Genomic DNA, 26,645 nt, shown 5'->3' with positions numbered 1-26,645 from the left:
ACCATAGGCTGGGTTTTACTACTTTTTTCTCTCATCTGCTTTGCTCCGCCCTGCGCTCATTATCTCTCATCAGATCCACCTGTTCCCACAGCTATTTAAGCCACGGCTCCCAGCTATTGGTGGCAGATTATTCGAGCTCCAAGCGAGACTAATTCTAGCGTTCTAGGTTGTGTTTAGTTCTGCCTGATCCTGAGCTGTTTCTACACACGGAATTTAGATTTTTGGCCGCCCCTGTTTTGCTCTGTTTGCCTGTTCTGTGATTCTGGGCCGTTAGATGGATTCCCCCTGTTGTAGACCTTGGGCCTGTCTTCTGACCAAGGCTTGGATTTGTCCCTCTGGATCCTTCAGATCCTCTGCATTCTCTGGCTGCTGAAGGTATTTGCTCCTCTTCTCTCCTGGATCTCTGATTCCGGCTCAGTAACTAGCAACGGAAAAACGCTCCTCTGGACTTCACTCCTTATTCTGGGCTCAGACTACTGGTGGCTTTCATGCTCATTGTCGTTCTCCGTTTGAGTTCTGCAGTCACTAACCTGAGACTCTATTCCTGCAGAGAATCCAGTGAGCTCGCCTCAGCTGACGAGCAGCCGCATGTTTACACACAATTCTGGGTCCTATGTTCTGAGCCTTCTGACATGCTCTGAGCAAGATGTGTCGGAGGCGGTCACCTGCTGTACTAAGGTGGTGGGACTCAATGGCCTTTAGTCCCAGCCCATGGGTGATCTATCAACTGTCAACGCTTTTAACAGGTTTTCCTCGCTCAGAGACAATCAATGAGATGAATACCACTGAGGCATTTGGCCCTAATCAAAATTTGATGTCAGTGGCCCCAGCGATCATAGTTAAATGTTTTCCAGGGGTCAGAGCAAGTTTCCCTGAAACTGCTGGCCAAGGATAGCTAAATTACAGAGCAATAGTTATTCACACTGGCGGTAATGATAACTAGTTTAGTGTAAGATCCCCAAATTAGTCTTGCTTTGGTGTGCAAGTTCTCCTATTCAGTTTTGGTTCAAAATAAACCTGTTGTGGGTAAGGAGGTCCTGCCATTCAACAGGACCTCAGGACACCTATAGGGTTGAATTGAAGTTCCCGCCTACCAAAATTGGTTTTGTTACCAATCATGCTAACAAATGAAATAGCAGCAGACGTCATGAGAAAAAACAACAGTTTACACTTTTACGCCTTTGCTGTTCTTCTTTCAAAGCTGAAGTCATTGATTCTGACCTAACAGATGCATACGCCCCCCTCCCCTACATGGTCATGTTTGTTTTGGGTTGCCTGCGGGTTTGGCAGCTCGCACGGCTTTCATCATGGCTAACTTTTTGGATCAGTCTAGAATGGTTGAAGTGGGACAAAGTGGAATCTTTGTGCAAACTCACAAATACTGTAAGAATTTGGCTTGTGGGCACGGTTACATTTTCTCTACTCCCCTCTAGGTTTTGATCAGTGATGACATGTTTAGCCGCATATCGTCATTCGACTGCTGGTGGAGTCCTGGAAACCAGGTCGGCTGTGCTGATGATTTAGAAGCTTTTGGGGGGGAAACCTGGCGTTAGGGTTAGGGTTGGTTTACGGTTTGGGCGAATTTGTTCGACGCTTTCAGTTGTCTAGCTATCTGATTCAGAGATTTCATTTTGGAGCTTTTCTTTCTGGGAATCTAGCTGAACCCCATTTAAAACCTTATATGAATTATTACACTCTGACATAATAGAAAGTGGAAAATACTAAAATGGATAATGATAGATATACAAAATCTTCAACTGAATCACAAATAAACTGAAATAGTAGTTTTTTGACTAAAGAAAGCGAGTTTAAAAGTTAGCACCCAGCTTCAGTTCACCCAGCAATCAGGCTTTTATTCTGGGTGTAGAGATGGACTCAGAGCTGAAAAGACAGGAACAAAGTTGACCTTCTATCACCTAGAGAACATTTCCAGAATTTCTGGAACAATGCTGAAAAACTAATTCCTGCTTTGTTCATCTTTTGTAGAATTGATCCCTGCAGTGGTGTCCTCACATGTCTGTCTAAAAAGTGGATCAGCAGCTGATTCAGAATGGTGCTGCCTGCGTCCTCACTAGAACTAAGAAAGTGGAGAACATGAGCCCAGTTCTTAAGTTCTTCCACTGGCTCCCAGTATTTCAGAGACTAGACTTTAAAATCCTTCTGTTTTTCTAGAAACATCTGAATGACTTCTCTCCAAAATACATTACAGACCGTTTGGCAGTGTATCAACAGCCAGAACATGTTGAAGCAACTTTTAGTTTTTCTACTTCACTAATCTGGAATAAAATCCTCAAAAACTATGAAAAACTCAGAAACTCGCAGTCTCTTTAAATCCAGATTAAAAATGAATTTATTTAAAGTGACCTTTGACCTTTGCCATCCGAACTTCATTAGTTATGTTTTCAGTCAAACTTTGCTTTCATTTTCTTATCAATAATTGTGACTATTTATTTAATTATTCATGTTTATTAACTTTTTAATCACCCTTATGCCACTGCGGTGTGCTTTTCTTTTTTATTTTCTTTATGTTAGTCCTGCTGTTGAAATGTGCCATAGAAATAAACTAACCTTGCCTTACATGCTCATCCAGGAGGAGTTCATTCTGCAAAGTCAGTGACTGAATGAAATAAGCCGAATTTTCTTAGATAGATTTTTATATCTGTTGTAAACTGGTATTATTTGAACAAACTGCATTGGTTCAGTGGAAAGTTCTCTATCATATTAAAACCCATCAGTAGATTATTACTTCAGTAGTTGACTTTCTGCAACATATTAGATTTTTCATTCCTTTTTTATTAAATTGGAATGAATACTTGCATGCATATATTCTGTGTGGTCAGAATAAAATTATCCCTAACTAATAAATCTATTAGGTCTCTGATCTGCTGATCTCAAGAGACTGTAGTTAATAGTATTTCTAACAGGATGCACTCAGATCCACTTGATGAACGGATACTTGATAATGAAAAAAAAGCTTCTTTTTTTTCTTCATGTTAGATTCCAATAAGCTTTGAAATAATCTCAATGCCTCATGTGCTGAAGTTGTTTAGAAGCACCGGAAAGGAGATGTAACATCTCCATCTAGTGGTCACCAAAGGAACAAATCTCTAAATCATAGACATCGTTTTTTTTTTTTTTTTTTTTTTTTTTTTTTCTAGAAGAACCAAATTGATGCATTTAATAATTGATTTGGGTTCACTGATTGACCTGCGTTAAACTGAGGATGCTTCATTCTGTTTAGGATATAATGAAATTTCCTGAATTAGTAAAGAAATCTTTACAGCTTTTTATTTTATTTTATTTTTTTACCACTTTTCGGTCTAAAATTTATGGATTAAATAAAATGTCACTAAACATGTATGCGTAGGTGTCTAAATTTGTCAAAGTAAGTTATTGAACATTAAGAAATCTGAGATATTTACAAGAAGAATCTTTCTATACTCCAATTAAATTTTTACTTTCAAATTTGAGGTCTGTATTTGTAAATTTCTAATTTCTACTTGTAAGTTTGTAGTTTTCACCCATACATTTGTGATTTGGACTCGTAAAATAGATTTGTACGAGTACATTTTTAATTTGTTCTCATAAATTGCATTTGTACATTTCTAATTTGTACCCATAAATTTGTGTTTTGTACTAATTTTTTATTTTTGCCTGGCAATTTGTGACTGTACTTTTGTTTTTTGTTTTTTTTTTACAGCTTATATTGCCATATTGCCACACTGTCACAAGTACAGAGCAACGAAATTAACTCTCTTCATTTAACCCATCCCCTTAGTGAGCAGTGGGCTGCCATTGTGTGGCGCCCGGGGAGCAGTGTGGGGTTAAGGGTCTTTGCTCAGGAACCCATAGTGGCAGTCTGTGGGAGTGGGGCTCAAACTCAGAACATCTGGATTCCAAGCCCTAACTACTATAAAGTTGTAATTTTTTAACTTGCATTTGTATCATAATTTTATATTCTCATCAATGAAACATCTAATCTCACACATAAGCCTATGCATGATTTTTTGATCAAGCGGGATCTAGTTTTTCTCCAGGAGTGTGTCTTTACATACTCTCCATTGCTATATAGATATATATATATATATTATATTATTTATATATATATATATATATATATATATATATATATATATATATATATATATATATATATATATATATATATATATATATATATATATATATATATATATATATATATATATATATATATATATATATATATATATATTAGTGTGTTTTTACAAATGTCCATGAAGCATTTTCTTTCTAATATGTTCTTTTTATCTTCTGTTGTGCAGCTTAACTTTAAAATAGTTGTTTTTAATACATTATTCGTTATTCTTGTTTACAGGTATAAGCTTTTTTTTAATCTAGTTTTTGCTAGTGTTACACCTGAATGTTCCCAAAATGAGACATACTTCTCACCTAGGCGGATGTACCCTTCGGTGTCCTGTGTTGTGTTCCCTTCCCCTCCGGAGCACAAGGGGGCGATAAACCGTCTGTAGCGTAGCTGTTAACTGCCGGTTGAACAGGAAGAAGACCGGGGGCGCTGAAAGCAGTGTGGCTTCTGTCTACATTTGAACAGGTGAGTTTTATTTACTCATTTAACTCATTTTTTTTATAATATTTCAACTATCCCCACATCTACGGAGGAGCTGGATGGATATCCTGCAAAGAGTTCAAAGCTGACCGCTACAACAGAAGGGATTGAAATCGTAGTTGTTAGCCATAGAGCTAACAGATGCTAGCATCATGAGCTACAATTGAATGAAATTGTAATTAAACGGGGCTTAAACATCCATTTATGAACTTTTTTTTAATCGTAATATTTAGTTAACGTTACCTTTTACTCATATAATTGTTAAATTAAATACAAACATTTGGATTGGGCAGAATGATCCATGTAAAGCAGTTTGTTTTCTACAGAAACATTTATTTCTTCTTCAGTTGAGCAAATAACCGAGATGATGCTGCCTCCAGGTCCTGGTCATCAGCTGATCACTATGTTTATGTTTTATTGTCTTTAAACTCGTCTCTACAGAAAAGACCCCTAAAAAGCCTGAATGTATGAAATGTTTTCGTCTGCTCCACTATGGAGTGAGTTTTGTTCCATAATTGTTGCATGCAAAACGATTTGCCAATAAAAAAAATCCAGAAATCCAGAAATCCAGAGTGCAATCCAGAAATAAAGAAATATTAATCAAAAAATCTGTAGAGTAACTTCTCAGATTTTATCATTTCAAATAATTATTTATTTTTCATGTATTTTTCATATCTTAGTATTTCAAAACATTTATTTTATAACATTTTTCATGTGTTCATTGGGTTTGAATTGCATTATTTTCTTTTATTGGTCAGCAACTTTTTTATTGGTCAATGTGTCCAGAACGAGCCTTTCTATTGGACTAGAAGTAAAAATAATGTGATCTATAGAGCTGAAGCAGTTAATTGTGATTAACTGATTATTGAAATGATCAACTAATAATGATAAATTGTAAATGTTAATAGAGAGACTCTATAACATGCCTTTAGCTGACAGAGCAACCCACTTAGAGCAGTAATTATACTAAAGTTTTAAGAACATAAAAACATCTTGCATTTAATAGAGAAAAATGTTTTTTGTTCATCCAGAATCCCTCAAGTGGAATAGTTTTAGTTTTACCTGGTTTAGATTCTGTAAAAAAATATTCCTTAATAAATCTTTTCTTCTCCACTATCAATCGATTAACCGATTAAAAAAAATAATTGGCAGATTAATCAATTAGCAATTTAATGATTAGTTGCAGTACTGATAATCTGTCTTTTATTTTGAAAAAGGTGTAAATTCATTAAATTCACTCTTCAAATCAGATAAATAAAATTTGGGTAAATTATTTTGAAAAGAAAAATATGAAGACGCATTTGGAAAAAAAATAAAAATTTGAGAAGAAAGCAAAGTTACAATGCTACTTTCTTTTAAAAAATAATTTTATTTTATTTTTTTTCATTTCTGGATTGTTTTTGTATTTATTCCCATTTAAAAACTTGTTCTTTGCAAAATTAATGGTATAAAAGGACCTCCATCCTGATGATCATCAGCTCCCTTTGTTCTGGCTGTTTCAGGGCTGGTTATCCATATGAGTTGCAGTGAGCTTGTCGATGATATTTTTGATTTATGCTCAATATTAAAGCGTGGTCTGCGCTGTTATTCCACGCCAAGAGGGACAATCAGGAACTAGCTGCGGGTCTAGATACGGCCGAGGCGGTGAGGAAGTGGGGGCAAGTTTGTCTGACAACAGAGGGACATGAGGGCGAAAAAGAGCGGGGATCCAGGTGGATAAAGGGTCCCAGCGTTCTCGCGCACCTCACTCTTCTAGCTGGTCATTCTTCACAAATCGTTTTCCACAATGGCGGTCGTACAAAAAAAAAAACAAGCCAGTAAGGTACCAAACAGGAAATACGCATAGTGTAGAGCGGATGTAGATCGACCAATCAGAGGCCTCCTGTCTGCGGCACTGTCTGCGGTCACCTATAGTTTGGGAGAGCTGTCTGTGGAATGGGCGGGGACATCTCTGCGGTCACCGCGACACCTATGCAGACGACCTGGTTTGGAAGTATAAATTAGTGTTATACAGTCGTCAGTGATTAAGCTCTGATGCATCACTTATTCTTCATTTTCTTTAATGTTGGTTTTGCTGTTTTATTCACCCAATAACAGATCAGAGGCAAATAAAGACACACATAAATCTAACATGGGTTTAAGTTCTGTTTTCATTGACTTTGAAAAGGTTTCAAGTGGATGAAAGTAGCCTACGAGCCGCGGTTCTGGTCCTGTTTGCCTCTCAGCCCGCAGCATGACTGCAGGTTTCTCTTTATGTTTCCACAGCTTCCATCATGGATATTCGACCCAATCACACGATCTACATCAACAACATCAACGACAAGGTCAAGAAAGAAGGTCAGTTTGCATCTGCTGCTGGTTTCCCTTACATCTGTGTTTAAATACCAAAGTTTCAGCTGTGGCACTGATGTTTCCTTTTTTTTTTCTTCTGCTGATTGTTTTCTATTGGCTGAAACTGATTTTATAACTGGATTCATTGTTTCCAAGGCCCACAATCACACTTCTGTTGGAAAGATAAGACTTAAACCAGTACAGTGCAGTACCACAAATGCCATCAAGGTAGTTTAACAGAGACACTAGTGTGTTGTGGTCCAGAGTGTCGAAGGCTGCTGTCACATCTAAGAGCACAAGAATAAAATGGACATTTGACAAGAGCATGTCATTAGAAAGTCTTAACAGAGCTGAAACATTGCTGAGCAGAGTTTTGCAGACCGAAACTCCATCAGGACACCATGTTCTTCTTAAAACGACTTAAGTTGAGTGTAAAAAAATGTTTTAAAGATTTTTTTTCAAATAAAAGGCAGCATATTGGCTTTGATTGCAGCATGCTGGAGTTGGCAGGAGGTTCTGAGTTCAAGTCCCACACACCATAGACTGCCAAACTGGGTCTCTGAGCAAGACCCTTAACCCCAGACTGCTCCCCAGGCGCCAACAACGGCAGCCCACTGCTGCCCAAGGGGATGGGTTAAATACACAGAGTGAATTTCCATTGTGGGACAATAAATGATTTACATTTAGTTTTTAAGTTTGATCTGGACCACAGCATGTTTAAAACTTAAAGCTACAACTCCTGAGGAAAGCCTACTGTTTATAATGTCCAGAACTGACTGCCCTATAACAGAGAGAACTGATTTCAAGATGCTGGGGGAGGACATCATAGGTAGAACCTGTTGGCTTGCTATGGTCAATCTGATCTAAAAGCCATAGAAATATTGGCTCTAAGTCCTCAGGAGCTGCAGAACGAGGGGCATGAATAGATGTAGGAGTGACCTTATCAATGAAAAAGTGTTGGAAGCTGGTGCAGGTTTCAGAAAATGCCTCCCAGCAGATGTGGGGCAGTGAGAACGGTGTCAGTGGTTTTAAAGCACGTGGGGTGTGCTGATTTCATTCAATGAGATCAGACAGGTATTTTAGTTTTACTAGTTCAGAAAAGGCCTGTAACTCAGCTATCATTGGAAATCAGCTGTACGGAAGCAGGAAAAACTCTAAAACCTGCAGGACTGCAGTAACTTAGTAAACTAGCCCTACCCGCCAGCAGACAAAATCATTTTTGCCGGTGAGTTTGGTCTAGCCTCGATCAATGCCCCAGGCCCTAGAACTGGCTGGCCAATCACAACGCAGATGTGTTTTGATTTTCTGGATGCAAAGCGGGCAGGGTTTTTTAAGGTTTATTTTTTGTTTAAATTGGGATCTGTAGAACATTTACTTTCATGTAAATTGGGGGAACTAACATATAAAGGTAACAGCTTAAAATACCGGCCCAAAAAAATCAGCCACGCATATTAGAATGATGTCGAAATATTCAACATTGGCCTTAAACAAACCTGAATCAGTCGGTCTGTAGAACAAATGCGCTCATAAAGGGCAGGGAGACTCTAAAAGGGATGACAATTCCTCCTGAAATCTGTGATCTAAAAGCAACTGAGCGTTGAAGTCGACTCTGACTGTAGAGATGATTCTGAAGATCAACCATCGATTCAGAGAAACTTTCATGTTTTTGTTTTTATTACTTTTTCACTTCAGACATTTCAAAATGGAGCAGTTTAGTGCTGCAGTCATATTACTGTGAACCGATTTGATCCTATCGGAACAGACGGACTCATTTCTGTAGCTGCGAAAACTTCCGGTATCAGTGAGCAGCTCTGACCTTCAGGATCATAACCTCCTTCCTCCTCTGCAGAGCTGAAGCGTTCGCTCTACGCGCTCCTCTCTCAGTTCGGTCAGATAGTGGAGATCGTGGCGATGAAGACCATGAAGATGAGGGGTCAGGCCTTCGTGGTCTTCAGGGAGCTCACGGCCGCCACCAACGCTCTGAGGCAGCTGCAGGGCTTCCCCTTCTACAACAAGCCCATGGTACGTCGCCTCCTCTCGCCCTGCCGACGCCTGTTCCAAAGACATAAGCTTTAATGTATGTCTCGCTTCCTTCCAGAGGATACAGTACGCCAAGACCGACTCTGAGGTTATCGCCAAGATGAAGGGAACGTTCAGTGACAAGGAGAAGAAGAGGGAGAAGAAGAAGAAGGCTCAAGAGGCTGCAGCAGCAGCTAACGCCACTAAGAAAGCGGCGCTGGTGAGTGACTGACCAGTGACCAAGTGATGGGTCTGAGTCTTTAACGGGTCATCTGTCATCCTAAGAGCTCGTATCAGTGCCGCTTAGTTCTGATCCACACGGTCCACCTGGGAGCAGTTTGCTCACTCCTTCCTGTTTACTTTGCAGGCGATGTCGACAGCGCCGCAGACACCTGCAGTCCAGGTAAGATGGCCGCCGCCTGCTTTTGAATTTTTCAATTTAAATGTCTGAAAATTTTAATTTAAAAAGAAATAGAATGGAGTTCAAGGTTTTATACAGAAAGCCTTGTTTTTTTTTCTCACATATACATACAAGCCCACATTCAGGCTGCTGCTCTATATGGTTTACAAAAAAAAACAAAACTTTGAAAGTATGTTCAACAAGTTAGGCTTACAACTAAAGTAGGTCACATGGTGAAACATAAGTAACTTACAAACATAAATGTAGTTAGTAATTAAATAAGCAGCACCAATGGAAATAAAAATTAAATAGAAAATAATAAGTAAATATAAAAAAGTACAATAGAAATGAAATAGAAAGAAAGAGAAAGAAAAGAAAAAAAAGTTTTACTGCATTAATATGGTCATGGCCGGTTTCCACCTATTAACAATATATCTACAAAGGGTCCACCCCTTTGAAATGGGGGTCATTTGGCTTTTTTGTTAGCCTGCAATGCCCCACCCCCAAGTGTCTGAAGGGGGGGGGTCGTTGGCCTGGCTGAATAGACAAGGTCCTCCGCTCTCCTGTACTGGGCTTGGGCTGCGCTGATAGCGGGAAGGGATTAACTCAATTGCTGCATCATAGGTTTTTGAAACAACCCCAATTCCAAATGGATGGACCCCTTCATCTGTTCCGGTTTGCATGTTTTTTGGCAACAACAACAAGGCTTTGTTGGGTTACTGTATAAAACCTCAAACTCAACGCTATTCCTGACATTTTAAATTGTAAAAGCTTTCTGGATAGGAAGCAAAACGTCCAAAGTCCAGCGGAGATATATATATATATATATATATATATATATCTGTTACTGACGTCTCTATGCTAACAGCTCTGCATGAACAGCGCTGTCCATCTCCCTGCCAGCTTCCTAGATCAGGTTCTCTAATTGGTTGTTGTTGTGCGTCAAGTAGCAAAATTCAAATATTTTTAACTCTATCATCTGCTGCTGTAAAGCGAGTCATGCATCTCAGATGCTGTTCAGATGCTTCAAGATGAGCTGCTACTGCTGCTTGAGATCTGCTGTTGGACCTTTTAATTAGGGGTGGTATTGCCAAAGAAGTCACGATTCGATCCGAATCACTATGCGATTCTATCACGATGCATCACGATACTTGAAATATTGCGATGCATCGCGATATTTTCCCTGAACACTGTAAGAAAAAGATCCAGCCATTACCAGTGGCTGACTGGCTGGGTATGATCTGGATAGTGTCTTCAATTGATACATAACTGAAAGCAACTGAATTCATACATAGCTGTATTTATTGGAACGACTTTTGGACGTGTTGCCATGAAAAATACTGGACAGAAATATTACTATTACTGGCGTGGACACACTGACAAAAAGTGCTTAGGATTTATAAAACTTAAAATAACAGTGCAGTTTACATGGCCTCAGTGGTCCTTTAAACCAATGAAATGGAAACATTATATCAATTTAGTCTTTACATTCTTTGTTTTCAAAGCCAAAATGCATTCCAACATCTGACTTGGAATGTGATGGAGCTGGGCTAATATTCTCAGTCTCCATTAGGGGTGGGTATTGGCAAAGAAGTCATGATACGAGTCGAATCACGATTCACATGCCACAATGCGATTCTATCACGATGCATCACGATATTTGAAATATTGCGATGCATCGCGATATTTTCCCTGAACACTAAGAAAAAGATGCAGCCATTACCAGTGGCTATCTGACTGGGTATGATCTGGATCGTGTCTTCATTTGATACATAACTTAAAGCAACTGAATTCATACATAGCTGTATTTATTGAAATGACTTTTGGAGGTGTTGCCATGGAAACAAATACTGGACACAACTATTACTATTACTGGCATGGACACACTGACAAAAAGATCTTTGGATTCATCAAACTTAAAATAACAAAATAAGGATAATCAGTGCCGTTTACATGGCCTCAGTGGTCCTTTAAACCAATGAAATGGAAACATTCAAATGTATATTTCCCCTTTTGCAAATTACATGCGTCATATCAATTTCGTTTTTTACCTTCTTTGTTTTTAAAGCCTAAATGCATCAAAGCAGCTTACTTGAAATGTGATGGAGCTGGGGGGTGAATTTTCTCAGTCTCCTCCATATTTTTTTTTACGAATGACTCGTCGCAGTATCCAGCGGCCGGACATGCTTGTGACACAAAGCAGCGGGCGTCAACACATCTGCAGCGACATCTGCTGGACTGGAAGTTGTATTCCACTTGGTTTGGCTGATGTGCGCCAACCATTAATGTATTTTATTTGTTCTTTTTTTTTTTTTTTATAATCGATTCTTACCTTCAAGAATCGATGCAGTAGATCACAAAAATTAGAATCGCGCTGCATTGTCATGTCGATTATTTTGCACACCCTTAGTCTCCATGTTTTGTTTATAAATGACTCATCGCAGTATCCGCAGCGACATCTACTGGACTGAAAGTTGAATTCCACTTGCTTTTGGCTGATGTGTGGCAACCATTCATGTATTTAATTTATTCCTTTTTGTAAATTAAGAATAGATACTTGGCATCAAGAATCAATGCAGCAGATCACAAAAATTAGAATTGCGATGCATCGTCATGAGGATTATTTTGCACACCCCTACTTTTAATACGCGTCAACCGTAGACTTTGCAGGTAAACTGGATGCTTTTGCAGCTCAAATCACGTTCGGTGTGAAAGTAGCATCGAGGGGCTGGGCTTAGCTCACACGCTGTGGAATGATTTGGTTTGAAACTCTAAGGTAAAAACTTCAATCTGAAAATTTTGTTCAGTGTGGTTGTTGGTTCCTTTTTTTTTTTTTTTTTTTTTTTCAGTTTAAAAAAATTTTTCTGAACAAACATCTTGGCTGCAATTTAGCTCCATAGAATCTGAGAGCATTCATGAGAGAAGCAGCCAAGAAGACCATGGCGACTCCGGGGGAGCTGCAGAGAATCCACATAAATCTGACCCTTAAAGGAATAGTACACCCAAAACATGATTAGCCTTCATTTTCTACTCACCCCCATGCTGAACAACACTCTGGAGTACTTTTTTGATATCTCAAATGCATCTGGAGATCTGGGAGGCTTCTTGCTGTCTGCTGACATTCAAATAATGGAGGCATATGGCGCCCGAGGCAGAAAGGTCCATAAAAGTCCACAAAAAACGTGTCAATATTCCTCCATACTGCTGGTCCAATGTATTCCAAGTGTCCTGAGTGGGTAGCGTCCATAATTTACTCGAAACGAAGTCATTTAGAATGTTTTAGAGCATAAACAGTAGTGTATAGGATTTCCTAAAAGCGCGCGCCTGCGAGTTCACGAGTCTACGGAAACCGCAGCAGACCAAACCAGATGAAAGTGCGCATTCAGCGTCTGCTCTGCCGATAATGCAAGCGTAGAAGAAGAAATGTGCTGTTTACCTGTGCAAAGAAAGAAACAACGAAAGAAAAATGTCTGAGGACTTCAGTGTTGAGGAAGAGCATGAGTTCTTTGCCGAGCTGAATGCGCACTTTCATCTGATTTGGTCTGCCACGGTTTCCGTAGGCTCGTGAACTCGCAGGGGCGCGCTTTTAGGAAATCCTATACACTACTGTTTATGCTCTAAAAACATTATAAATGACTTTGTTTCGAGTAAATTATGGAAGCTACCCACTCAGGACACTTGGAATACATTGGACGAGCAGTATGGAGGAATATTGACACGTTTTTTGTGGACTTTTATGGACCTTTCTGCCTCGGGCGCCATAGACCTCCATTATTTGAATGTCAGCAGACAGCAAGAAGCCTCCCAGATCTCCAGATGCATTTGAGATATCAAAAAAGTACTCCAGAGTGTTGTTCAGCATGGGGGTGAGTAGAAAATGAAGGCTAATCATGTTTTGGGTGTACTATTCCTTTAAGGAAAGAAACATGTAGAGGGAAATGATCTGATGGGAGGAGATCAGAACTGAACTTAATCATTTACATCCAAGAATTACAGGCTTGAAAGGCAACACACATTCATTAGTCAAACGATCTAGTCAAAGCCCAACCTAAAACCCAAACTATCTGTGGCCCGACTTAAACACTGAGAGGAGGAAACTGTCAGTCTGTAGATGTTCAAACCTGCTGCAGCCAAAAGAGGTTCTACTGGGTTCTGAGGGCTGAATGCAAACGGACACCAGAGCAGTTTCAGATAAAATGTGTCTCCTGTTAATCTCCTCAGGTTCCGGACAACCCACCGAACCACATCCTCTTCCTCAATAACCTCCCTGAAGAGACCAACGAGATGATGCTGTCCATGCTCTTCAACCAGTGAGTCCACATCACAGCACCCAGAACCGCCATACTGCCTTTCTTCTTCTACCTCCTAAAGCTTGTTGCGTCCTCCACCAGTAGAAAGGACATTTTTCTCTCTTAGACGTAAAAACAAAACGGCATCATTTTGTTCTCCACATATCATCTGCTGTCTTTGGTCAATAACTAAAACAAATGCAGGTCAGATTAAATGTTTTGTGTCACAGATGTAGCTGAGTGCCACCATTTTGGTTTTATCTGGCAGCTAGTTGACTTTTGGTGACCTCTGAAAGCTTTAATCAAAATGATGGCCAAACAAAAACAATTGTGCTACACCATTTTAGTTGGTTTTGGTTCATTTTAGCGGGGCGGTTTACTTTTGGTGTTTTTGGGTCTGAAATCCGTACAGCGGTCCGTTCTGTAGTGGATAGTTCAGGGATGGGTGCTGTTCACATGGACAGATAAGGAACCAAGGTCTGTTACCGAGGAAATGCTATTGGTTCTCTGCGCTATCACGCCAACATTATCTAAAATGGACAAAGACGATGTGGCTGCAAAAAGGAAGGGGTGGAGAGGACAAAGTGAATGTTTGTTTAATTAGTTTTAGGACAATCAGGCATTTTTCAATCCTCATCAGACGAATGGCCGCCTCTGCCTTTTGTTCACGTTTTCTATTGATGGTGTGATGTAAGCTAGAGAGGTCGGTTCTGTCTGTGAGCTCAGCAGCTGAGTGAGCTTCTAGCCAGGGACGAAAAAACTTTTTTTTTGGTTTTTTTTTTTTACATTGATAAATATAAAAAAGTCTTGTGTAGGGATTTGTTGAATCGTAGTTAACTGGTAAGAAGGGATCCACCTTGGGAAGCTAAACTGATTGCAGCTAGCATGCACAAGGCGACAGTGGAGAGGAATTGATTGCTTTTCTGCATCCTTATTGGCAGAAAGCCTTTACTTTAACAATAAACCTTCACCATGAAACCAGGTCAAGGACCGCCCACACGTCAAACTTTATGCATCAGTTTAGTTCTGGAGAGAAATATCAGCTGCGCTGCTGCCATCAAAACCTTTATAGATGTTGGAGATCGGCCTGTTTTTCCAGTGTAGTCCTGTTTCTCTGTATGCTGGCTGAATGTGCTCTCTTCGTCCTCTGGCATGGGAGCTGGCTCGGAGCTCGTCTGCCTGGCTGTGTGTTTCCTGGACGGGGCCGCCTTTTACAGCTGCTTTTTGTATCTCTGCTTCTGTCTCCTTGAACCCCAGTCGGCCTCGGCAGATGGCCGCTCACACTGAGCCTGGTTCTGCTGGAGGTTTCTTCCTGTTAAAACAGAGTTTTTCCTCTCCACTGTCACTATAAGCATGCTTAGTGTGAGGGATTGCATTTGAGTCCATTAGTTGATGCAATCAGCTGGTTTTCCTTAGATAGAAAACTTTGAATGAATCTGACTGGATGATCTGGTGAACTGTAAAGTGCCTTGAAATGACATGTGTTGTGAATTGGCACTATAGAAATAAATTTAATTGAATTCTTCACACTTCTGTTTCTCTGCAGGTTTCCTGGGTTCAAAGAGGTCCGACTGGTTCCAGGGAAACACGACATCGCCTTCGTGGAGTTTGAGGGTGAAACACAGGCGGGCGTGGCCAAAGATGCTCTGCAGGGCTTTAGGATCACAGCCACCTGCGCCATGAGGATCACCTACGCCAAGAAGTAGTTCCTGATTGGATCGGAGGATCAGAGACTCAGTGGGGGTGGGGGGTGAATCCATCTCTACCTTTTTGTTTGTTTTTGTTTTTTTTAGGTTTTTTTATTATTTCTTCAGTGACGGAGTTAGGAGGAGAAACCTCTGGAATTTTGTAAAATTAAAGAATTAAACGACTAAATTCTCTTTGTTTTCTACCTCGGCCTCTTGCAGAGTGTTTTTTCAGAAATGATCAAATAAAGATGGCTGCATCAATGGATAAATGATGTGATTCTGTTAACCTATAAAAAATTTATTTTTTTATAAGATGAGAATCAGTTTCCTCTTCAGTTGGGTTGTGTAATACTTTGATGGATGAACCTCAACTCGTTCCCAATGACAGCCTGACCCCAAGAGCCCCTCCAGCAGCAAGATACTGACCACCACCACCCCCCCCCCACCACCCCCCAGTAGGAGCTAAAAGAAGCCCGGCACTACAGAGTTAAACTAGGGCCATAACGTTTATTCCAACACTTGTCTTTTTTTTAAAGAGTTGTTTTTTTTTTCAAAATTATTTGGGACTTAAAAAGATTTGAAACTGAATTTATTTTTCTATTTTAATTTTTTTCTTCCAATGTAATTCAGTTTCACACTGAGGCCTAGTCCACACAAAGACGGACAAGGTATCTTTTCATAAACAGCTTTTAAAAAGTTGTGTTCACCCAATTGAACACACCAATTAAAATACATAGCTTTGGCAAAATGGCGCTGGGTTTATACCTAATCTCTTCTTGTCAACGGGCAAAATCATTCCACACTCCACGTCATCCAAGTTCCGCCCTTACACTGAGGGAACAGCAGTTTAAAATGAGAATAAAAAACAGGGTTTCCACAGGTCATTAAAAGTCATTTAACTATTATTTTTTTAAATTAAGGCCTTAATTGGCATTAAAATTCATTAAATGTGATTATTGTGGCATTTAAAGTGCTTTATTAAAAAAAATGTTTATAAAAACTATTTCATCAGATATATCGGTATTATATCAGATATAACTGGTTCAGTGTGTCTGCACGAAACTGCTTCCGGTTGATCATAGCCTGAAAAGATCGGAAAAGAAGCTGGAGGCGAAGATAAAGCTAGAGTTAGGGAAAATGCAAATTACAACAAAAGTGGCTGGAAAATTGGAAATTCAGGAAATGGTTGCAGCCTGTCGACAGTTAGGATGATGAAGGATTTCTCTGTTTTATATATATATATAAATGAGAGTCATGGGTACCTTTTGATGGCATTAAAATTATTTCTAAAAGCATTGAATTAGAGTTACTCATTCCTTTATAAACCCTGAAAAAGAGTTGTTTCAAAAAAGGCTTGCAGTTTTAAATCCTTTTTTTTCAGTTTACAATATGTTTTTAAACTTAATGGTCACAATACTGGAACAAACTTCCCTGCATAAATATTAAGCTTCAAGGGTTTCCTTGGTTCTGCTTCCTTAAAAAAAAAAAAAAAGCTGCAATGTTCTGGTTCATTATAAAGGCTTATGATGACATTTTTTTTTTATCCTTTACTTCTGTGGACTGTTTTTTCTGCCTTTGGGTTCTGAATACTATGTTTGTTTAAAATAGTGTAAAATACCAGAAAAAGAAAAAAAACAGCCAAGCCCATCTTGGATTGATGGAGAGACTGTGTACATGTCTTCTACTGACAGGTGGCTCCACATCCTCCAGGCTGCTCACAATGAGGTCGATGGAAGATGATTGTCTGCTGCTGACCTGCAGATGAACCTGGAGATGCTGAAATTTGTCTAAGAGCATCGTAGATATTTTAGACCAAATCCTGCTGACTTCCAGCAGGTTTGCAAAAGGACCTGAAATCTGGACCGGTTTTCTGGAACTATTTGGAAAAACACAGAGAAGCAGCAGGAGTGGACAGACCTGCAGCTGAAGCTCCTCCTGTCGGGCTGCTCCTCTCTGCATCATCATCAGGATCCACAGTTCGACGGGAAAGCTCTCAGGCTGGTTCTCGTCTCCTCCTCCAGATGAGCAGCAGCTGCAGGTTTGTCTTTCAATCTTCTCTCGTGTTTTCAGCTTTCTTTTTTTTTGTCATCCTCAGTCTGGATCGGAACCACCTGATCGGGTTTCATAGAAAAAGCTGTTTTAATGAAGCTGATTCTGAGCTCTTGGCTGGTTTTGATGTTCTGGAGGATTGATCCTTCAAGCTCCCCGGATCCTCTGCTGGGATGCAGCTGAACTAGGATCAGTGAAACTGTCCCACCGTCAGGCTGAGTTCCAGGGTCTTAAATAGGATGTTTTCATTCCTTTTATTTTCAACAACAAATCAGAGCATTTTTATATTAAACTATAAAAATCAAATTGCTTCTGAGTCCTCCAGAGGCAGGCGGAGATTGGAGGGTTTGGGATTTTGAGTCTGGTCAGATGTTTGAAATGAGATGCTAAACAGATTCAGTTTTCTGAGGAAGCTTAGATGTTTTTGTGTGCAGAAACATGTTGGAGATCCTCCAGCAGACCTGGAGCAGCCACACCGCTCCCCATGACTCAGTCTGATTTAAAATATGGCTGTAAATCCAGAGCAGCTCCTGTTGGGTCTGAAATGACTAAAGCTGCGGGAAACTGAAGACAGACTGAAAGTCTCCACGGCTTCCTGAGTGAAAAGCAGTCAAAGCTGTTGCTGATGACATGTTCTCATATAAAGAGCATTTCTGAGTTCAGATGTGACATTCCTCAGCTGGTTGCTGAATCTAACAGCTGCTCCACATGAATGCAGCAACCAGAAACTCCATCTATGAAACGAGAAATTTATAAACTTCGAGACCAACAGAACCAACCGCAGGTTTGCTTAATTTTTACTCTATCCAGAATCAACCACCAAACCCTAGGTTTTTACATATCACTCACAAAATGAAGGCTTGGAGCTGAGCTGCTGCTTGGATTGGTCATTTTAAAAAACATTTAAAGACTTGCTTTTCAGAAACTCCTCTTTGAACCACAGTGGGGGAAATTGAAGTGGGTATGTGGCAAATAAACTATAAAAAAGGGTAAGCAGTTATCCAAAAATGGTATAATCGAATTCAAAGGAAAAGTATAAGATAAAAAAGACAAACAGCAGCCCATTTAAAGTAAAGTCAATTTAATTTTAATTGAAATGGGGGAAAAAAACATAAACAGCAAAAAGGTCGAAAAATACGGTAGAAAAAGTTGAAAACCAGCAGCATGGATGTGATCACTCATCTGGCCTGTTGGAAGCAGTGATTGATTAGAAAGTCTAACAGTAGCTGGAAGGATCTATGGTATCGCTCCTTTGGGGACCTAAAGTGCGACAGTCTGCACTGAAGGAGCCGCCTGAAGCTCTCTTGTGAAGAAGCTGAGGGATATAGAGGTGAAAGGTTTAGGGACCTTCATCAGCTCCTTCATGAACATTTTAAAACAGTCGTGTACAGGAGCCTCCTGACCTGGTTAATTCAACCATTTTCCGATCATTAATCTGAGTCTCTTTGTTTTTTGCTTTCTTTATCTTAAGCTCCATCACCTCCAGGGAACCATTCACTATAACCTAATTTTTTTCTGAACTTCCAGATATAAAACCTTGACCATGCCGACCTGATTCAAAATGGACAATCTGACCAACAGCAGCTTGGCTGACCATCTCCTGGTTAGCTACATCCTGGACTATGAGGTTCCTCCAGAAGAGATCCCAGACACAACGAAGGGTTTGGCCTTCTTTGTGGCCACCATCATCATAAGCATGGTTCTGGTTAGCATCATGCTAATCTGTGGCGTGGGAAACTGCCTCTTCATCGCCAGCTTGGCCCGTTTCAAACAGCTCAGGAACCTGACCAATCTGTTTATCGTCAACCTCGCGGTGTCTGATGTCCTGGTGGCCGCCGTGTGCTGTCCCTTCCTGCTGGACTACTATGTGGTGAAGAAGCTGTCCTGGGACCACGGCCTCCTGCTCTGCGCCTCCATCAACTACCTACGAACCGTCTCACTGTATGTGTCCACCAATGCACTGTTGGCCATCTCCGTGGACAGGTGGGTTCAGCAACTCTTTGTGAAGGGCTTGGTTTTCAGTCGGCTGTGAACAACAACTGTTCAGTTAAGAACCGACCCATGAGTGACCCGATATGCCTGTACTTGGCAGGAAGCTGAGAAAAATGACTTAGATCTTCATCTGTTTTTATGTATTATGCTTAATTCTATGGGCTCAGCATTCTTTGAAAATCTTTAACAGCATCAAAGATAACTTTTAGGACAGCATTGTTTATCGAGGTGGGAGGTCTTTAGGGTCTGGAATCACATTAATGGAGTCATGCAGAGACTGTATTAAAATTCACTGGAAAAACATCACAATTAACAGATTAGTGTACATTTTTATGGAGATTGTTATTTTGCGCACCTCAGAATCTAAATTGCATAAGGCTCCTTTATTCTGATTAAGGGTTCCACATCATCGTCTTCCACTTATCCATGACTGGGTTGCAGAGGCAGCCGTGTTCAGAGATTCCCAGACTGAGGACTGAGGCGTTATCGGCCCAGCCAAGAGACATGGTCCCTACAGCATGTCCACGGCCGTCCCCTGAGCCTCCTCCTTGTCTGGAGCACCATCCGAGGGAAGGGTCCAGTGGGCATCTTAAAAAAGAAGTCTGTACCACCTCAGCTGACCCCTTGCAATGCCTCTGAGCCTCTTCTACATGACCAAGCTCTTCACCTGAACCTGTCTCTATGGGAGTGCCCAGCCACCTTGCAGAGGAAGCTCCTTTCAGCCACTTATATCCAGGATCTCACTGATCCCTATTTCACGAATGAGGGTCAGACCGGTGACCAGAAGGTAATTCAAGAGCTTGCCTCCTGGTTTACTTTTCGTTATATCGGCAGCCAGACTGATCCCTCTATTGACCTTCTGCTCTATTCTCCCCTCACTCATTAAAAGAACCCTAAGATACTTGAACTCTTCCAGTTGAGACGGGAACTACCCCTGAAGCTTGAAGGGGACCGGCACCTTTTTCAGGTCGAAAATTGCAGAGTTAATTCTCATCCTTGCTTCTTCAATCTCAGCTGTGAACAGGAACAATGCATGCTGTAGGTCTTGTCAGGAGGGAGTGTGTGGGATCATGTTATCTCCAAAACATGTCCGGTGACAGAGGGCAGCCCTGCCGGAGTCCTACTGTGAACAGGTCAGACGGAACAAACTCCTGCTGTGCTTGAACACAGAACAGATGGCCCGTAGTATAGGGTCCCTGAGTGCACTCCCGGAGCTTCCCCCACAAGGCACCACGGCAGATATGGCCGAATGCGTTCTCCAGGTCCACAAAACGCTAAGGACTGGTTAGGAAAACTCCCATGAACTCTCGAGCAGAGGGTGTAGTGATGGTCCGCTGTTCCAAGGCCGGGACGAAAACCACAGTCCTGCTGAAGCTGAGGTTCTACAGCCAGCTGGACTCTCTTCTCCTGCACCCTGGTATAGGACTTCTGGTGGAGGCTGAGAAATGTGATCTCCCTATACCTGCAACACACCCTTTGCTCCCCCCTTCTTATGGAGTGGAACCACTACCCCGGTGTGCCGGTCCAGGAACACTGTCCCTGACAACCATGAAATGTTGAAGAAAATAGAAGGCGATGACAGCCTGACGTCCAGAGACCTAAAAATGAATTCTGTTAATTCCAGTTTAGGTTTATATTTTGTTCCTGGTGTATTACGCAAACCTTTGGCCAGCTGTCAAACTCAAGTAAGTTTAGCCTGAATTTCACAAACTGGTGAGCAACATTTTGGCACAATCTTTATCTCCGTCTCATTGTTGAATAATGACCTTTGGCCTTAACTGAGGCAGCCAAGCTTGAAGAGCTGTAAGTGTTCTTGATTCCTCTGCGACCTTCTGGATGAGTTGTTGATGCTCTTGAAGTAATTTTTGTTGGTAAAATACTCCTGGGAAGATTCTTTACTGTCGCATGTGTTCTCCTCCGTGGTTCTCTGGAGGCAGAGATGATTCGCAAACAGTTTTGCAACTTTCAAGACTGACAGATGGGAATGATTTTGTGTCTAATTGATTTCGTTCCTCATGTTCTTTAGATTTGGACACATTAAGAAATGTTTAAGTCGATTTCATGTAGTCAGGGAGGGTCTATTTAAATAATTTCTTAATTCTCAATGTCTGGCTGTAAGCATGTATCTGGTTGGTTAATAAGATGTATTTTGAAATTTTAGTTAATCACAGTTAATTGATGATTTAACAACTGGGAGATGTATTCTCAAAGAGGGACAGTTATGTTCGGACGCCTCTGTTTCCTTAAAATATCATAATTTGGAGGCTGTTTGTTGTATTTACATTAAGATATGATACAAGTTGAGTACATCTGGGGGAGGTTAAATACATTTTTAACATGCATCTTTAACTCATCCTGGTGCCAGATAACTGGTAGCTTATCTTATAGTCACACTTTTAAACTGGTTTTGTCTCATTCTCTTAAACATCGAGATCTTTCAGTTCATTTTTCTTCTTTCCTTTTTATTGTTTTTGTTCTTCACCCGAGGACAAGGTTTTGATCTCACTCAAACTGCGACAGGATTTAATTCACACTCAGAAAAACTGTTGATATTGTTCTGCTGCTCTGGAAATATTTGGTGTGTCAGTTTAGAATCTGTTTATTGTCTCCAGTTCAGACCCTCAAGGCGCAGTTCTGGTGCTGTTGTGCAGGAAGCTCACATCAAACAGATTTCTGATCTGATTCATGTTCTGCTGCTTTGGGCCTCAGAAGGTGATCCATTTCTCCGGCCTCGGCTCCAGATTAACTTGATCTATCCATCATGGATGTCTGGTCCTGGGACCGTTTATCAGGGAATTGGACATCTCAGGGACCGCCAAGGTTTCACTGTTAGTTTTCACCTCTTCCTGAAGAAGTTTCTCAGATTTAAGGCCTTAAAACGTGTCTAAAAAACATGATGATTCCAGCTTTCTGCTTTTAACACTGTCTCTGTCTCAGATCTTCATGCAGAAAAAGTCTCCTGAAAATCTGTAAAAGGAGCTGGAGCTTTAAAGGCAGCAGAGTAATGAACAGCTTTCATTACAGCAGAAAACATCCTTCATTAAGCTACACTGTAAAATGTTTGCTTTACAGTAAAAAAATATGCAAACCGGTTGCCTCAAAAAATCTTTTTTTGAACTTAGAAATGTTAGTATGTACAAGGTGCAAAGATTGTTTGTAAAGCTCAACTACCCTCATAATTTTGAGTAGACCTAACTTCTTGTTGATGATGAGCCTTTTATAAAGAACCAACATAAAGGTGCTTTCACACCAAACACCATTCCAGGCAGAAACTCTCCACCTTCACATAGGTGACGAATGTCTGATTCTTTGAATCAGCTGTCTTGATTTGTCCAGAAGTGAAACAGCCCTAACCTTTGCTCCGCATATCCATCTGGAAACCTTCCGTTGAAGTAATTTTGGGAAGGGGCGAAAATAATGGTTAGCTGATTGGTCTATGTTGGTGATAGACGGGCCAAATAAAGCAATCAGATCAACGAAGCATATGACGTACTAACAGAGCGACGACGAAAACACAACCACAAGCCAGGCACAAGCCAATTGATAGATCAAACTCTTGCCGAAACCAGTCGGGAGAAGAGCAAAAACATCTTTTCCTCTAAGAAAAGCCTCCAGAGCAGTGCTTTGCTCTTCTTTCAGTGAATAAATACTCTGTAATTCCGATAAAACTTGCTCGATAGCCACGCTAACGCTAGTTTCATCGGCTGAAGCCGCCATGTTCTTTAGACTGAACTGTCGCGCTTCTTGTTGCGTCACACCTCAACCCGCCTCAAAGCCAACGCTGATTGGACGTTCGTTTGGTGAACGGCTCCAAATTTTCTTTAACGGAGAGTCTCCAGACTGACTAGCGAGTGAAACCTTGAAAGCTCGCGAGATCAGGATGGTCTCACGAGGCTAAAACAGCCCTCCTCCTGCTGGGGAGGGCTGTTTTAGCCTCGTGAGACCATCCTGATTAAAACGTGTTTAAACTGTATTATAGGCAATGTGCTGCATGGGCCTTAAAAGCATGCTTCATTTTCACCCTCTTCAACTATCTGACTGTGGCCGATGAAGTGAATTATTGGCCTGGCTGAATACGAGAGGTCCTCGGCTCTCCTGTACAGGGGCTGGGGCTGCAATGATAGCGGCAAGGGATTAACTCAATAGCTGCATTGTAGGTTTTTGAAAGCTAGTCCACCCCCCTTTTTGTTTAATGTTGTTTTTTTCTTTCTTAACATACATGGCTTCCTTCATACCCCTCTCAAACCACCTACTTTCTTTTTCCAAAATGTGGACATTCTGGTCTTCAAAAGAATGTCATTTTGATTCTCAGTCATCCAGGTCATAGTCACTCCAAAAAAGGAAAATTAAAAACAGGACAGAATGAGGACCACAATGTTCACAATGATGATGATTTAATCACTGCTGCACTTTAAGAAATTTAAATGACATGAAAGCTGTACAAAATGAAATGTCGTTTTGTATGCACCCTGTTTATACAAAATGACTATAAAAGTTGTCTAACTCTAAGTCTAATTGTCAGTGAGGTACAGAATATTTTCCATAAAATGTAAATCAGTTTGTTGTTTATCATATACTGTGAAACAATCATAAAATGTTAAAATGTTTACTATCCATATGAAAAAGTAATCCATGTCATCGTTCCCATGACAAAGTCTATAAACTCTTTGTTTTTTAGAAATAAAGCTCGAACCTTAATCCACGAGTCTGGGGTGTGTTTTTCAGGTACCTGGCTATCCTCTACCCTCTGAAGCCTAGAATGCAGCACCAGACGGCCTACTGCGTGGTTCTGACCATCTGGATCGTCCCCATCTTCATCTCCATCCCATCAGCCTACATGGCCTCAGAGACCACCTACCCCCACATCGAAGGTCACACCCACAAGACGTTCTGTGCTCAGATCTGGCCCGTGGACCAGCAGGCCTACTACCGCTCCTACTTCCTCCTCATCTTTGCTCTAGAGTTCGTAGGCCCTGTAACAGTCATGACCATCTGCTACGCTCAGATCTCCAGGGAGTTGTGGTTCAAGGACATTCCAGGTTTCCAGACGGAGCAGATCCGGAAGAGGCTGAACAGACGTCGCAGGACCGCGGTGGTGCTGATTCTGGTGCTGGTGGCCTACGTCCTGTGCTGGGCGCCATACTACGGTTTTGCCCTGTTACGGGACTTTTATCCAACAATCATCTCCAGGAGCAGGAACTCCCTGGTGGCGTTCTACATCATCGAGTGCATCGCCATGAGCAACGGGGTCATTAACACCCTCTGCTTCATAAGTGTCAGGAGCAACAGAAAGCCCCTGAAGGTGGTGAGAATGTTTCCTCTGAAGCTAATCGCTTTTACAGCCAGAAGGTCCCTGGATGAAGGGGAGGCACAGACCTCCTCGCTGCGGTTGACTGAGATCCTGGAGGGACCTCGGCTGAGGATCAAGCTTGATGACTCTTTAAGGACTGCAGCTCATCACCAGGAACAGATCCTACCATCCAACGACTAATACTAAGAAATAAAAGCAGAAGATGAGGGACCTCCGGAAGAACCAGTGACTAAGAACAGTTCCTATACCACCGAACCTGGTGTAAACAGTTCATGATTATTAAATTCAAATGTCAAAACTTTCTGTTGAAACATTTTTAATTTCATAGTCTGGTACATTTTAACCATATTGGTACAATTATTACCATTTTAAAAAAAGAAAAAAGCTTAGATTCAATTTCAGGCTAAAAAATGCAGCAGGAAATCCCCTGGAATCCCCTTAATCAATGGGGATTGCCAGTGCTCTGCTGTATGTGGAGCTCTGCTGCTCTGAACAACTACATATAAGAAAACCTTTTTAGGTGTATTTTCTTCAACAATCTTAAAACTACCTTTTTCCCCACTCAAAGCAAATAAAGCCAAGACCGTCTTGCACTGCATCAGCCATTGTACACATTAGACCACCTAAATCAGAGCCTAGTTAAACTAGCCCCACCCGCCAGCGGCCAAAATAATTTTTGCCTGCGAGTTTGGTACAGCCTTGATCAATGCCCCAGGCCCTAGAACTGGCGGGCCAATCACAACGCAGAGATGTGTTTTGAATCTTTTGATGCAAAGTGGGCGGGGTTTTGAGGGCGTGACGACAAAGCTGCGCGACGCTGGAGAAATCACAACAAGTAAGATGGCAACAACTATTGAACAGTCCTCGTTTGACTCAGCTTTGGAATCAGTTTAGGAAGGATTAGACTTTGGGTTTTCGTTTACACATGTGGAGGAAGAGGCGCTACGCTCAGTCATTTTTAAGAAGGACGTATTCGCCATTTTACCGACAGGCTGTTTGTTTCCACTCCCCCACCAGCTTCCTGTCAGCTGCTCTCATTGGTCAGGGCGTTGGCCAATAGGCACAGACATGGTTTAAAAAACGAGTTGTTCTCATCAACAATCTTCCGATGTCTAATTCATCGGGGCCAGATTAAATTACACATTTAATCTCACATTTAGTGTGGTTTATCAGGCTACCAAAATCAGCTTGTGTGTTTTGTGTTGGGCTCGTGGTGTGACTGTAGAGTGAATTTAGTTTAATTACCGTTGGAAAAAAATAATGCTTTTTTTAAATAGTAATTTCAACAAAAATGTGAAAAATGAGGAGCAGAGATGCATTTCTACTGGAATGGACATTAGCAACAATTTGATGGGTCAATGTAAACATCAGCGAGTGTTTGTGTTTGTCCTAAAAGGGTAAATAAAAAGGAAAAAAAAAAAAATATATATATATATATATATTAATTCTGTAAAATAGTTTAAAGATATTTAAGCTACAGTGTGTAATATTTACACAGATTCAATAAAAGTAATATAATATATTATGGAGTGGGTCTCAGATCCAGACCAATTCACAATAATTCACAGAATTACAGTTTGAGAGGTTCATCATCAGAGGTTTATTTCTTACAAGAAGAAATTTTATTTAGATTTGAAGTTCATTTATAAAAAAAAAAAAAAAAGATCAGAGACCAAAGTGCTGAATAATCAAGGCTAGATGAGACTGGCTCAACATCACTGGCATGTGCAGGATTCGAGCTGATCTGGTACCTAAACCCGCCGCAACATTGTTTTTATTGGTCCCGCTATCGGGATGGAACCAATAATGGTTACAGCGAGCTGTTTGGCAAATATAAAAGAAATTATTGTCAATTATTTTAACATTTCATATGGATTGCAATAATAAAATCTTATTTATTATTTATGACGCGGTAAAAATGTTAAGACTGATTTAAGATTTTTTAATACCAATAAGGCCT

General features: G+C 40.8%; 2 protein-coding genes across 2 annotated transcripts; both read left to right on the top strand.

Moving 5' to 3' along the window:
* Positions 1-4,461: 4,461 nt before the first annotated feature.
* snrpb2 (small nuclear ribonucleoprotein polypeptide B2) lies at positions 4,462-15,536 on the top strand. The gene is made up of 7 exons (XM_038271053.1): positions 4,462-4,591; positions 6,872-6,943; positions 8,787-8,959; positions 9,036-9,176; positions 9,324-9,359; positions 13,578-13,666; positions 15,192-15,536. Exons 2-7 carry the CDS (start codon positions 6,880-6,882, stop codon positions 15,349-15,351), a joined length of 663 nt encoding a protein of 220 aa, XP_038126981.1. The 5' UTR covers positions 4,462-4,591; positions 6,872-6,879; the 3' UTR covers positions 15,352-15,536.
* Positions 15,537-17,217: 1,681 nt separating this feature from the next.
* On the top strand, positions 17,218-25,331 carry prokr1a (prokineticin receptor 1a). The gene is made up of 3 exons (XM_038271062.1): positions 17,218-17,371; positions 18,910-19,365; positions 24,100-25,331. Exons 2-3 carry the CDS (start codon positions 18,944-18,946, stop codon positions 24,863-24,865), a joined length of 1,188 nt encoding a protein of 395 aa, XP_038126990.1. The 5' UTR covers positions 17,218-17,371; positions 18,910-18,943; the 3' UTR covers positions 24,866-25,331.
* The last annotated feature ends 1,314 nt before the right edge of the window (positions 25,332-26,645 follow it).

This window comes from Cyprinodon tularosa, unplaced genomic scaffold (genome assembly GCF_016077235.1).
Source record: "Cyprinodon tularosa strain WSP-4 unplaced genomic scaffold, ASM1607723v1 ctg79, whole genome shotgun sequence".
NCBI lineage: Eukaryota > Metazoa > Chordata > Actinopteri > Cyprinodontiformes > Cyprinodontidae > Cyprinodon > Cyprinodon tularosa.
The sequence above is the reverse complement of the archived record's forward strand: the minus strand, read 5'-3'. Positions and strand labels throughout refer to the sequence as shown.